This window comes from Sorex fumeus, unplaced genomic scaffold, assembly GCF_029834395.1.
Source record: "Sorex fumeus unplaced genomic scaffold, SorFum_2.1 ptg000063l, whole genome shotgun sequence".
Lineage (NCBI taxonomy): Eukaryota > Metazoa > Chordata > Mammalia > Eulipotyphla > Soricidae > Sorex > Sorex fumeus.
Genome location: NW_026606120.1, coordinates 34,509,583 through 34,523,998, shown reverse-complemented (window position 1 = coordinate 34,523,998; position 14,416 = coordinate 34,509,583). Strand labels below are relative to the sequence as shown.

Below are 14,416 nucleotides of genomic sequence, written 5' to 3'. Positions count from 1 at the left end.
ACCCTGGGAAGGGAGCACAGGCCTTGGAACCCTGGGGAAGAGACCGGGGTTCTGGGAGCAGGGGAGAGAAGCAAGGGAATAGTGGGGGGGGGCTGTATCCCCCTTGAGATTAACAACTTGAGGGGGGCTGTTGTGAGGATTCAGGATTCGGCATAAACCCCTCAGGGCAGTCTCATCCTATGCTGAAAAAAGGTTTTGTTGCCCAAATGGGGGCCCTGGCAAACCTCTGCCCCCGCCATCCCCTCCCCCATCTCCACTTTGCCATCACAGAAGCCAAGCCTGAGGGCGCAATCCTGGGCCAGGAGGGTCCCCAGAGAGGTCCTGTGCACAGGGAGGGCTAGGATTCAGGCTCCAATCCCACGCGGCACCCCACCCCCCGCCAGGGCCCCACCCGCACCACCCCCAGCCACCTGCAGGGCCCCCTTGGGTGGGGCAGGCAGGGTGGGCCTGGGAGGCATCAGGGTGTCATTATCACTCCCCACAGAGCTCCTGAATGCTAGCCCTAACTTATCATCCCGGCCCAGTGCTCCCCAAGCAGGGTCCCCGGGAGGGGATGGAAGAGGCAGTCTGCTTCTCAGACACTCTCCTCAGTGCCGGTGAAACTGGAGGGAGGGGGCCACTGCTGAAGAGAACCAGGAATCCCTCCAGCTCTACAGTCAGGATGCTTTGAGCCCAAGGAGTGGTGCTCTCCAATTCCAGGCAGCCCATGTGGAAGCAGCAGAGTCAGTGTGCAGCTGCTCAGCCCCACGACCGGTGCTGAGGCAGAAGGGACCTGCTTCTGGGCTCCCCAGGCCAGAGTCCACCCTTTATAGGGCTTGAGGAGCTGTTAGCGCACCTCCTGGGGGTCTAGACATGTGGCCTGAGGGGGGCGGGTTTACTCCCTAGTTCCAGTAGGGGAACAAGGACCTCGAGGCCTGTGGACAGCAGCCCATCAGGTGAGACCTCCCCTCCTGAGGCAAGGGCCAAGATCCAAGGACATGAGAAGCAAAGCCAGGGGCCAGGAAAGGGGCAGGGGCAGCCTCCAGGCTGGCAGGGGAGACCTCTGGGGGGCCCTGCACTGTGAGGGGTGTGGCGCAGGCAGAAGTGGGGGAGCCTGAGCAAGAAATGCTCCTAAAGAAATCCTCAAACTCCCCACCTGAGAGGGACCAGAGAGGACCCCTTCCCCACTTCTGAATCCACATTCTCAGGGTTCCAGCTTCCCCCAAGACTGAGGAATGTCTGCCTTTGCCTAGTGGAGAAACGGAGGCCTGGGTCTAAGGCTGAGCCATGTTGTGCCTTATGATCTGGAAAGCCCTTCTTGCTTGAGGTAGGGTGAGGTCCCTGAGAGCGGGAGACAGGACTCTGGGCACGTCATCCTAAGAAGCTGCCCCCTGCTCTGTACCAGGCAGAACTGCCTATCCAGAATCCAGGCTCTGGCTCTCTTAGCCCCACATGGGCAGGCACCACTTCTGGAACCAGCCAGTTCTGTGAATATTCCCCTAGCCTGGCGATGGCCTCAGTTCCGGTGTCTCTTCCTCTCTGGCCCAGGTTCAGGGCCACAAGCTTCTCTTCAGTGCTGGGAAGCCTGGCCTCAGCTGGACCCTTTGCACCCTGGCACACACACCTGCATGTACATACCTGTATGCACACAGACTCATACATGCATGCATGCACATGTGTGCACACGCACACACATGCTCACACTCTTACACACATAATGTGCACACATGCACGGAAGGCATACAGATTCATGTACAACGCAGATATCTGAGTGCAAAGGCTCAAAAGTTTCCAGATCTCCTCTCCACACTGCACCGTCCACCTACATGAACTGAAGCTTCAGCTTCCCCAATGGGTGCGGTGCCCTTGGTTCTCCCCCAGACACTGGGCCCAAGGACTCGAATGTGGCCATCAAAGCTGTTTGCGGCATGGGCACTTGCAGCCTCCCAGAATCCAAAGAGAAGAACTGAGAAGCCTTAGTCTGGGGCAGGAACTAGGGCCAGGGCAAAGGGGAGCAGAAAGAACCTGAGTCCTGGAGCTGAGCAAGACTGCCCAGAAGCGCAGAAGCCAGACCTGAACTGGGGGTGGGGTGAGGATCCCAGGATAGTCCAGGAGGTGAGGCGCCATCACCAGAAAATGCAGCACACAGGTGCATACATCCCCACAGACCCTGGGGGTCTCCCCTTTCCCACTCCCACCTCACCTGAGCACAGAGATGGCAGGAAACGGGGGTGACACCCATCCTCAGACAGCTGGTGGGTAGGACCATACGGGGCACTTGATAAAAATGCACACTTTGATCTCCCCTTCGCCTGGAGGGCATTCTGAGTGGGTGGTCTGGGAGCCCAGGAAACTCTCAGGTGGCCATTGGTGAAATCACCGGGCAGCAGGAAAGAACTGTAAAAATTGTGTCTGCATTCCTGGGTGCCCACCAACATGCCAAACGTTCTCAATGAACCTCCTCAGTTTGCTCACCAGCAACCTGGGGAAAGTGCTATAGATTCCGTTCCCAAGATCCTACACTGCCCCCTAGAGGAGCCAGGGGAAGGAGCACTGTCAGGGCTAGCACCTTCACCTCCAACAGCACAGCAGGGAGGGCTTGCACACAGCTCACCCGGGGTTCGAATCCCGGCATCCCATAGGGTGGGTCTCCCAGTACCGCTGGGCCTGCCCGCAGGAGGGGAGCCCCACCTGCCCAAGACATTCGTCACTGGGCTCAACCTGATAGGTAGGGGAGTGGCAGGAAGGAGACATACACTAGGAGCTCCCGTCCCTGACAATTTTTTCTTCAGGAGGTAGGTCAGGGTTTCCTTTGCCTTCTCCCCCAAACTTCCTGCTTCGCTTGTTGTTATGGTGGAGGTTGAGTTGTGGTACTTGTACACTTGGTTGTGGTGCTTGCCAGAGCTTGTACATTCATGCCCGGGTGTGGGGCGGGGGTGAGGGGTCCCAGGCCTAGAGTCCAGAAACCGCGGTCAATGAGGGAAGCAGTGTTGGAGATGAAAGTCACATGTGACCAAGGTCAGAGCCGGCCAGTATTGAACCTGCAAACCTCCAAGGGACCTTGTTCCAGGACAAACAGGTCACCTGCTGCTCCCCCAAGCAGGCGACAGTGGCAGAATTAAGGAGGCAGCACGGGCATTTAATGAGCCATGAGGGTGGTGGTCCAGGCACTCCCGCCAGGGGCTGGAGGAGAGTACAGAGGCCTCCACACCAAGCTCTCAGGAGGCTCCTGACCTCACCCAGTGTGAAGAGGCAAAAGATAGTCGGAGGCTCATCTGGAAGCCTTTCGAAGCAGAGGTGCTGGGCTGGTGTGGAGCTGAACACAGTATAGAGCAATGAGTCTCCCACTCCCCAACTCCATAGCTCATGGGCAAACCTTCTGGAGATCAGGGAACTACCCCAACACCTGCAGCCTCACCCCCCCCCCCCCACAGGAGAGAGAGTGGACTGGACCCACAGGCGGTTACTGCCGGGGCCCTGGGGTACAGCAGTGGGTTACCGCCACTTAATTCCTGAAGTTCCCATTACTTTATATATTGGGCTTCAGAGTGATAAAAGAAAAGGTCTTTTCAGAAACCTCCACCTCCAAATAATAAAGCAGTGGAAACAGAGTCAGTCTTCTTGCATAACTGGAGACTAGGGTGGCTAAGGCAAGGGAATGGTCTTTCCCTGGCTTCTGGGTCCCTGGGGCTCACCCAGCTCTCCCGGGGTCTGCAGGACCCTCCCTCAAACTTGGAGCTCCAGCTTCACTGCTGACTTATCATGGTGGACATTTCCGCAGCACCCAGCCATTTGTGGCTACTGTACTCACATGCACTAACACACACACACACACACACACACACACTCCCCCCCCAACTCTTACACACACATTCACACACAATTCATACACACATACACAATACACACCCTATACACCCTGCAGATCACACACACACACACACACACACACACACACACACACAGAGCATTTCTTACCTCCTGGAGGGTGGCAGCCTCCCCACTCCCTTGGGGACCTTCTCTCTGGAGGCTCAAAGACTGCGGCTGGGAGCTCGTCACAGAAGATGCAGGGGGGCTGAGTGTTGAGGGGAACGAAGGGAAATGTGGGAACTGCCTGGGCGCCGAGGGAGCCCCCGCCACTCTCTGCAGGCAGACAGCTTCAGCCATATACCTGGAGAGCAAGCCAGAGGCAGCGGTCAAATCCTGCTGTGCCCAGCCCAGGGCCCCCTACCCCTCAGCTTGGGGAGCACACAGAGCAGGGCCAACCCTCCTCCATGTTGCAGTTTCCCTTGACCCCACTTCTTGGGGAAAATGCCCAGAGAGGCAGAGGTGAGGGTGCTTCAGAGACTCCCACATGCCCTGGAGAAAAGCTGGGCTAGGTGAGAGCAGTCAGGAGAGATGACAGTACCCCCCTACCCCACCCTACAGTTCGGGGAGGGGGTGTGGCAATGCTTGGCCTTGGGTTCATCAACTCACTTGGTTCCCAGCGGCGCAAAAATCGCTAAGTACCAGTTTCTGGCACAGCCGTGGTCGAAGGGGTTGTATCCCTGAATATATCTGCACTGAGGGAGGTGGAGAGGAAGAGGGGCTCAGAATCAGAGGGGCAGGATGGGTTGGGGATACCCCATCAACACCCCCCCTCAGCCCAACCCTACAGCCAATCAAAGGAGAAGGTGGCCCACCCACTTCTCAGTCATTCCCCAGACACCCGCACCCAGGACACCAGCCTGCTCCGAACAAACCTCCCAGTGATGTGGCACCAACTTCCCAGACTCTCTCTCAGGGCCACACATGGCTGTTTTCCCCATCAGACAAGGGGATCTTCTATAGGGGCTGCACTAGTCCAGACAGTCTCACCCACCTCTCATGTTTTCTGACTTTCTTTCTCCAAAAGGGATATTGTAAGGGGAGCCAATTCATTGTCCCAACAAGATTGTATGATCTTAGAAACTCTCCCCCAGGGTGGGGGTAGGGGGTGCTCTCTCCTGATGGTTCACTGCTATAAAGACCAAAGGCCTTTCCCCCCAGACTTCCTCCACTATGTACCCCACCCCCACCTGTCGATCTCACCCCTTCCTAAGCAGCCATCCCTCAACCCCTAGGATATCAAGAGCTACAAGATATTTGCCATAACCCAAAGTTGTCTGGTGGCACTTCACCTCCGTGTCCCTCAGGTGAGTAGTGGGACTTCAACACTGGTCCCCAAGGAATGGAAAAGGAGTCCCCACAGGGGAGCAGGGTTCTCAGGAAGGAAAGGTCTCGCTCTAGGAGGCCCTATTGCTGCCAAAAAGCAGCCCTGCTCCCTGGAGTGAGACTGACCTACTTGGTAAGGGTTTGAAGCATTGAAGCAAGACTGGCATACCACAGTCCTAACAACAATGGCTACAAGTTTATCAATTTGACAATCAGAACGTTCAATGGCTTGCTATTGAACTTGCAAACTGGCTCAACAATCCTCCAGGATTCAGAAGGAAATGGTTGCTCTATGGTTAAAGGAACGATCCTGGCTGGGCAGGGTCACAGCCATAGGTGCATCATGCAGCACCCTTTCCTCTTTCATGCCATCTGAGACCTCAGTGGAAGCTGCAGTTTCCAGATTCTTTCCCACAGGGGCCCCTGGGCTTCCCATAGGTCCTCCTGCTCCCACCTGGCCTCAAGCCCTCTCTTTCTGGCAGGCATCTCTTCACCTTAGCAGCCTGGTACTCAGCCCTCCCTTCTTGGCACCCACATCCTCCAACCCCATGTCAAGGTATACAGTTTCCCAAATTCAAGGCACTCCCAAAGCATGACCCTTTCTTTTGTTGTAAAGCTCATCATGTCTGCTCAAATATTTGAGATCTTTACAATATTCAGGGACTCCCCTGGAAATGGAGGCCAGAACCTTCAGTGAGAACAGCCTTAATGTTCAGGTGAAGGGCAGCTGGGAGGTAATGGGACATAGCCGGCTGCAGGCAGAGCCCAGCTCACACAAGCAACGGTCATGGGGCCCAAGAGGCCCAGGAATGGACACTGCAGTGTGCAGTCAGGAAAGACCTAGGATCACTCCTGCGTTTTGGCACTTGGAGAGCACAGGCTAAGTGTGATAGTGAGGACAAGGTCACAGGAAGTCCTAAGGGGATCTGCAGAGGTGGAGAATAGAGCTAATGAGCATAATTCACTTGGAAAAGTTGTTTGAGGCCTGCAGCCAGGCCACAGCTCACAGTTTAGAAAAGTTGGTGTATGCCAGTGAAGCCAGCTGGTTGGACTAGAGGCCTGTGACGCTGAGGTGCTGGCTTTTCTTTTAAGATGAAAGGCATGAGCAAAAGGATATACATAATAAACTCATAGTGCCTGTACCACAAACCATAATGACCAAAAGGAGAGAGAGAAAGAAAAAGAGAGATAAAAAGGGGGGAGGAGAAAAGGGAGGAGGAGGAGGAATAGAAGAAGAAGAAGAAGAAGAAGGAGAAGGAGAAGGAGAAGGAGAAGGAGAAGGAGAAGAAGAAGAAGAAGAAGAAGAAGAAGAAGAAGAAGAAGAAGAAGAAGAAGAAGAAGAAGAGGAGGAGGAGGAGGAGGAGGAGGAAGAGGAGGAGGAGGAGGAGGAGGAGGAGGAGGAGGAGGAGGCAAAAAGAAGAGGCAAGAAGAAGAGGAGGAGGCAAGAAGAAGAAAATACTTGCCATAGAAGGCTGGGGTGGGAGGAGGAAGGAGAGAAACTGGGAACATTGGTGGTGGGAAATGTACACTGAAGGGACAGGTATTGGAACATTGTATGACGGAAACCTAATCATGGACAACTTTGTAACTGTTTATCTCATAGTGATTTAATTAAAAAAATTAAAAATAGAAAAAAGGCATGAGCAACTGGTGTTGGAACGTTGTATGTATGCCTGAAACAACTATGGATAACTATGTGAATCAAGGTGCCTTAACATTCATTTTTTTAAAAAAGGAAAGAGACAGATGAACATGTGCCAGTGATGATGAGAAAGAATGATGATGGTAATAACATAGAAGGCACTTTTATCAGTCACTGCTTCACCAGTCACTAAGTCTTACACTTAGTAGCCCACGCTATCCTCTTTCACAGGTGGGAAGATGGCGGCACCAGGTGCCTAAGTAATATGCCCCAGAACCCCCTGCTGGGAAGCTGTAGTGCTGAGTCAGGGTGTTTGTGGCTTGAGTTCAGATCCCTGCTGCTAGCTACAAAGCATGGCTACAAGAAAAGTGGTAGACCAAAGTTGGAGGTGGGAAAAGAAACGTGAAAAGTGCTTGATGGAGGTTCAACAGATAACGGAAAGAGCTGGTCAAGTAAATCACAGAGCACAGACTGCATTTAGGATTCTCGATATTGGAGACCCTGGGGTGGGTGGGGCGGGAGTGCCTTTCTGAGCAGGGAAGGAAGAGGAGGACTATCACCAAAGTACCATTGAATTCTTCCTGGGAAGGGAAAGCATGTCTTCAGAGTGGCTCAACAGATGGACTGAGGCTCAAGAGCAAAAACAGACAGGCCTAGTGGCCTGATGGGTAGTAGTAACAGGCAGTCTGGGGACCAAATGTATATGGAGTGAGAGGGTGAGCGATGACTAGAAGAATGGGATGAAGCAAGCAAAGAGGACTCTGGTCCTCTCAGCATTTTGATGACCTTAGTCCCTTCCCCAATGTGGCCCACTAGAGTATTCCTAAATTACAGTCAGTCATTGTCCTGCTAATGGAACCCTGTAGCAAGAATATTGACTCTCATGTCTCCTGCTCAACACTGCACTGGACGTCCGGGACAATATGGTAAGAGAAAAAAATAAAACCCTACACGTTAAAAAGGAATAAGTGAGAGTATTACAAATGGCATCATGTGTAGTGTCAAAAAAAAAAGCAAGAGAGAGATTTATAATGAATAACCTGAGTTATTCATTGTATTACCTTATAAACTTAAAAGAAATTTAAAAATTAAGTGTACAATGGCACAAAAAGCATGAACTACTTAAGAGTCCAACACATTGTATTAATGACTCTATAAAACACAAATAAATTAAAGAAAACCAAAATAAATGAAGATACATATATCAATTATATTTATAAACTCAAAAACATTGCTAAAATGTCTGTTTTACAATTTGATCTAGAATCCTAATGAAAATCCCAGAAAATTTTAGAAATGGACAAATTGATTCCAAATTTTATTCAGGAAAGCAAAGGACAGCAAAGGAACAAAGTTGGAAAACTGACATTGTGCAACTTCAGCAGCATATAAAGCTACTGATGCCATGGCAGTGTAATGCTGATGACAGAACAGAGTCCAAAAATATCCTTATCTACTCAACCAATTGGTGACGTTACTGGGCCCACTCAAGCAAATCGATGAACAACGGGAGGATAGTAACAGTGACAGTGACTCAACCAGTTGATTTTTAACAGATGTACAATCAACTCAATGGAAAAAAGATAGTCTTTTCAACTGAGGGTGCTAGAAAAATCTAAATGGAAAAAATAAAATCTTGACCCATACCTTAAAAAAAAACCCTTTAAAAATAAATCTTGGGGCTGGAACAATAGCACAGTGGGTAGGGCATTTGCCTTGCACGCAGCCAACCCAGGTTCTATTCCCAGCATCCCATATGGTCCCCCAGACAACACCAGGAGTAATTCCTGAGTGCAGAGCCAGGAGTAACCCCTGAGCATCTCTGGATGTGACCCAAAAAGAAAAAAAAAATTCATAATGTGCCTCACCAAAATAAAAAAAATTCTTATCTTTAGAGGATATTGTTTAAGAATATCAGTCGGGCACTACAGAGGAAGAGTACAGGGGTTAAGGCACTCGCCTTGAACACAATTACTAGGTCGACTGTGGTCCAGTCCCCATCATCGCATATAGTCCCCTGAACACTACAGGAGTGACTAATGAGCACAGAACTATGAGTAACCTCTGACATGATCCAAAGATTTTTTTTAAAAAAAATTAAAAAATAAATTAAAACATAAGGTGGGATCAGGAGCTAGTTCCGTGGTTAGAGCCCACTCCAGGCTGACTCAGGTTTGCACTAGCTGTTCCCCCAGCATTGCCAGGTTAAGTCCTGGAGACTCAGCATCACAGGTATCCCTGGCACTAAAGGACAATGGCAGCATCACATCTGTGGATCCTTGTACTGAAGTGATGGTCCACTTCACCTGGAATTGTTGGATGGACTCCTGAGCACTCCTTGGACTCCCCAAGAAAAAACTAAAAACATAAGATGAAAGTCTGAGGCGGTTAAACCTCAGAACAACACAAAACAAATAAGGTGACAAGTCATAGCACGGGAGAGACTATTTTGTGAAATATACCCAGAATATATAAACTTAAAATTCATTAACAATGCACCAATTTTAAAGAGGAGAAAGACTGAAACAAATAACCTCATTAGTGATGGTGAATAACAACAAAAGATGCTTAATATTTCCTAGTCACTCAGAAAATGCAAATAAAAACCACAAAGAACATCAGCACACAATTATTAGGTCATCTAAAATCAAGAAACAAAGCAGGGCCCTGAAAGTACAAGGGGTTCTGACTCTTGCCCTGCACACAGCTGACCCTGGTTTGATCCCTGGTACTACAGAGCCAGAAGCAAGCCCTGTGCAAGAGAGGGTGTGACCCCAAAATGAAACAAAAAAGAACAATAAAACACGTATTCCTGGCTTATTCCAGGTCATGAGTTCAATACCCAGTACTATATGGTCCCGAGCACCTCCAGGTGTGGACCTGATGGGCCCAGAGTACCAGCCAACACAGCTCTCAAAGCACCTCTGGGGAAGGCTATAGTAAATGAAAAAATTTTCAAATAAGTAAACAAAAAAAAAAAACTAGTAAAGCCAAATTTTGGTAAAAATAGAGAGAAATTGGAGTTCTCACATTTCTTGTGAGGATGCAAAAAAGGAGCAGTCGTTTGAAGACAATTTAGAAGTGTCCCAATTTTTATTTTCTGGTGCAAGGATCTCAAATCAGGCCTTGCACACACACAGCAAGTGCTCTATCACTGAGCTTAATCCCTGGCCCTACCAAAACTTTTTATAAAGCTACATATACAATCACCACATAACCCTAAACATTCCTATTTAACCAAAAAGAAATGAAAACATATGTTCACATGCCTATACACCAATGTTTATTATAGTGCCTTTATTTATAATCATTTAAAACTGAAAACAACCCAAATACTGTTTTATCCAAATATTCTTTAATTTCTTGGAAGTAGATAAATAAGCCATGGCATATTTTATAAAGGAATATGACACAGTAATAAAAAATGAACAAACTACAGATATGAACAACATGCCTGGAGGAATCTCAAACATATTATGCGAAGTGAAAGAAGACAGGCTTCAAAGACTAAGAGTTTTCAGTTATATGAATCTCAAAAAATAATAATAATAAGGAAAACACAAAATATTAACATTCTTATTTTGTTTTGCCAGGGGGCTGCAGGTGGTGAAGGGAAGTGACTATCAAAAGTCAGAAGGGGATTTGAGGGTGGGTGGAAATGAAGTTGATTTAAATTTCAGTGTTTTCTGCATGGGTAGAGCATATCGACGAACAACGGGAGGACAGTGACTGTCTGTGTTTCAGAAACTCATAGAATTGCACTAAAGAGGAGGAGAGTCTTTTGGTTTACTTTGAGAAACATATGGTGCAAGGGAGCCCATGACTGAAAGGACAAACCAATGTTAACCTACTGACGAGGAATGTGCTGTCTCCAGTCCAAGAGGGGTTTACCTCATGCTTTAAAAACAAACAACAGACTCAAGGCTTCCAGGCTTTCACTGCACCAAGACTAAATTCTCACCTGGCTTTCTGAAAAAAAAAAAATTGACCTTTAAAATCTGGTCAATTCCAAGTATCCACTTGACTTTCCACATCATCTCCTGCTCCTATTAGAACTGTTTCCTGACCATTTCACGAGCATTCCACGGAGACTTTCAAGGAAGGCCTGTCCCTGTGCATCCCTGGATTTCTCTCCCTGTCTCCTTTGGGTGCAAAACCTTCAGCGCACACCCTCTGCCATGGTCTCCACAGAACTCAGCCTGCTCGGAGCTGGTGAGGCAGGACCCAGGAATTGCCCCGTTGGTGTTCATGAGCGCCAAGGGGCTGCTACTCTATTTCAGTTCCTATTCCACTCGTCAGGTTCCTTTTCAACTCACCTGTAGGCCAGGCTCTCACACAACACCCAGGCGGGGCGCACACACTAGACCCTCGTTTGGCCGACGCCTGGCGGAGTGGGCAGGGGGTGGCACGGGGCTCCCGGGGGGGTGGGGGGCTGGGGGCAAGACTTGAATGTGGTTTGAACGCGCCAATGACGGCGGGCCAGCAGCAGCCAGGGCGGTGAAAGGACACCCCGACCCGCGTACCTTGCCCTCGTAGGAGCGCTCCCCTGCGCTCACCGACACGACCTGCAGCACCAGCAGCACGAGCACGGGTACCAGGGAGACTGCGGCCGGAACAGCCACGAGGATGCTAGCGCCTGCTAAGGAAGGTCCCACGGCTTTCCGCGCCCCGCCCAACCGCCTCTCTTCGCGAATCAGCTTCGCCCGCCCTCCAGTCGCGCAACCTTGCCCGGCAAGGCCAGGCCGCTCCTCGCCCCTGATTGGCCACCCGCCGCCCATCCCCCCCGCTCCTCGCCCCTGATTGGCCCGCCAGCCTCGGGGCTTCCCGCCCATCTGCAGCCGCCAACCCCGCCCCGCCCTGACTCCCGGGCGGCTGGATACGCCATGGCTTTGTCGATGGAGAAGGGCAGATGGGCCACGCGCACTAGGAAGATCAGGCTGGTGGTCAGCACTGCGCCCGAGTAGAGGCAGAGAGACAGGATGAGCAGCATGAAGAAGCGGAAGTTGCGATGACCGACGCAGTTATTGACCCATTTGCAGTGATGGTCAAAGTCCTGTATGAGAGGAACAGGGGAGCGGGCCTCCGGGACCCATCTCCGGCCCAGGCTCGCCGCCCCCAGAGCTGCACCCCCACTCCCACTGTGCCTCCCCCTTTCGGGCTCGACCCGGTGCGCTGGCTATGGTGCCAGGGGAGATACTGAGCCCCAGAGTAATTCTTCTCGGGCTGGAATTACTCCGAATAGAGCTGGGTGCCGGGACAGGTGGGGTGCGAATTCTGCTGTAACTCTGCTTTCTCACCCTTTAACTGCAGCCTTGTAAGGCTGTAAGGTTACCAGGTTGTAAGGACAACGCATCTGAAAGCTTTGCGAACAATGGACACGGACAGACAGATATGCAGCGTTCAGGAGGGGGCCCGCTAGCCTGACCCTGGAGAGTAAGACAGGCCCACTCCCTGCCTGCAGACAGTCCAGCATCCTTGTATCAGTAAGACCAGGAACAGGGGCCCAGAGGGGAAGTGAGTGTCTCTGCCAGTGTTTAGCACCTGTGCTACAAGGCCCAGCCAGGCAAGGCAAGTGACAAGGGCAAATGCAGGCATAGCCAGCGACCTGCATGAGTGACCACCAGTGGCTGAGAGTTACTACTAGAAATGCCCTTTTAACAACTGCAAAGTTGTTTCCACCCACTGCTGGTGCCTGCCAAGGGTTGGGGGAGGCAGATGGGCAGGCAGGAGAATCACTTACCTCCACACAGATATTGCACCAGGGGCAATGGAAGGTCCGGGGTGGGCGGTGGAAGCAGCACTTCTGGCACCACTGCAGGCGGAAGGCTCGGTGGTTCACCCACATTACGTGGACCGTCATGGGGCCCTGTTCATTGGAGCCTGGTGCAGAAAGAGGATTAGGCAGCACAGGCAGTCCTTCCATCATTGGTGCTCCAGGAAAGGGGGAAGAGGAGGGGAGTAGGGGCATTTCCAGTCCTGCACTAAGGAAGCCAAAGGAGGACTGGGACGGATGCTTGCAGCTATGTGGGCAATGAAGGGGAGAGTCAGTATTGACTGGTTTTGAAGAGTTGATTCCCCCTACCTCCACCAAATGGATCCCAGCCCCCACCCCTGAAGTTCTTTTTCCACCTCTTGGGCTTTCAAAGCAGGACCTGAACCAATGGGGACAAATGGTGAGAGCCTGAGAACTGAACACAGGAGACTGGGGAGCCCTTTAGGAATCATCCCTCTAGACAGGAGCCCTTGGGTACCACCTCCAGCTCCCAGGGGATCCAGGCTTCACCTTGATGCAAGATTCCCGGGTCCGAGAAGTTAAGAAAAAGAAGACTGGAGAAGGTAAGGAGAAAGAGGAGGCCCGTGATGATGAGAAAGACCTGCTCCCCGTTCTGTGCCAGCCACCTGCAACTGAGATCCGAGCAGGGCTCAGCCTTGGTCTGGGTGCCTGTCAGCCCATTAAGACCCCCCATGACCAATCCATTGAGGCTCTGCCAAGTATCACCCCATATTACCAGCCACCTGCTTTTCCCCATTCACTCCACATTTACACCTGTGGGCCTTGGCCATACAGGTCCTTCTGCCTTTCTGGTCCCCTCTCCTGGCTCCAGTCTCAAGGGACACTCACGGGAATGCAAAGAAGAGGCCACTGATCATGACCAGCAGGACCACATTGAAGGCAGCAAACAGACTCTGGAGGATCCAGGAAAACTGGATTGGAGTGGGGGGGTGGGGCTCTTTTAGGAGAGGCATGACAGCACCCCCCTAGGCTCCCCAAGTGCTCAGAACCAGCAGGTTCCTTCCCCACCCCAACTTGGTCCAGGAGCCCCATGACCCCCACAGCCCTGGGCTGCGGGAAGGAGAGCCAGTGTGACATCACAGAGATGGAGGAGAATGAGGGCACAGGGCTCCTGAGCAGGGCTGCCTGTAGATTCTCTGGCCTCGTGGAGGTGCTGTCATTACTATCAGGAGCCCGCCCACGTTGCACTGGTGTTGGCAGCCCAGTGGTTGGCTTGGAGACCTGAGATGAAAAAAGCACACTGGGAGAAGGTGAGGATCCTTTTAGACACAGGCTTGTGGAAGCAAACCCTACGAGGCCCACCCCAACTCCACTTTTTCCTTTCTTTCTTTCTTTCTTTTTTTCTTTCTTTCTTTCTTTCTTTCTTTTTTAATGTAGGAGTATTGCTGTTTATTCAGCCATTGATTAGGCTGATTGAATTGGGCATGAACTCCACCTTACTTTTTTTTTTAAATAAATTTATTTATTGAATCACCATGAGAGCAGTTACAAAGCTTTCAGGTTTAAGTCTCGGTCATACAATGATGAAACACCTGTCCCTACACCAGTGCCCATTCTCCACCAACAAAAACCCCAGTATACCCCCCATCCCACACCCTCGCCTACCTGTGGGGCAGACGATTTCCACATTACTCTCTCTCTACTTTGATTACATTCAATATTTCGACACTAGACCCACCATTATTATTTGGGATTTTACCCCAACACTCAGATCTGCTTAAAAGGCAACAGTAGACAATTTGTGTTCTATTGCTGGTTATGAATAACATATGATGTTGTGTGGCTGCAGTAGTGGCTGTGCGATTTTG

The 14,416-nt window shown here is 51.0% G+C and overlaps 1 protein-coding gene across 1 annotated transcript in view; it reads right to left on the bottom strand.

The window, feature by feature from the left end:
• Positions 1-13,561, bottom strand: part of ZDHHC19 (zinc finger DHHC-type palmitoyltransferase 19) — a 130,410-nt gene extending 116,849 nt beyond the window's left edge. The window contains exons 1-7 of the mRNA XM_056126481.1: positions 13,437-13,561; positions 13,098-13,219; positions 12,555-12,694; positions 11,695-11,867; positions 11,338-11,443; positions 4,456-4,541; positions 3,958-4,150 (exon numbers count right to left, since the gene is read on the bottom strand). Coding sequence (XP_055982456.1) covers positions 3,958-4,150; positions 4,456-4,541; positions 11,338-11,443; positions 11,695-11,867; positions 12,555-12,694; positions 13,098-13,219; positions 13,437-13,561 — 945 coding nt within the window. The remainder of the gene's footprint in view (positions 1-3,957; positions 4,151-4,455; positions 4,542-11,337; positions 11,444-11,694; positions 11,868-12,554; positions 12,695-13,097; positions 13,220-13,436) is intronic.
• Between the last annotated feature and the right edge of the window lie 855 nt (positions 13,562-14,416).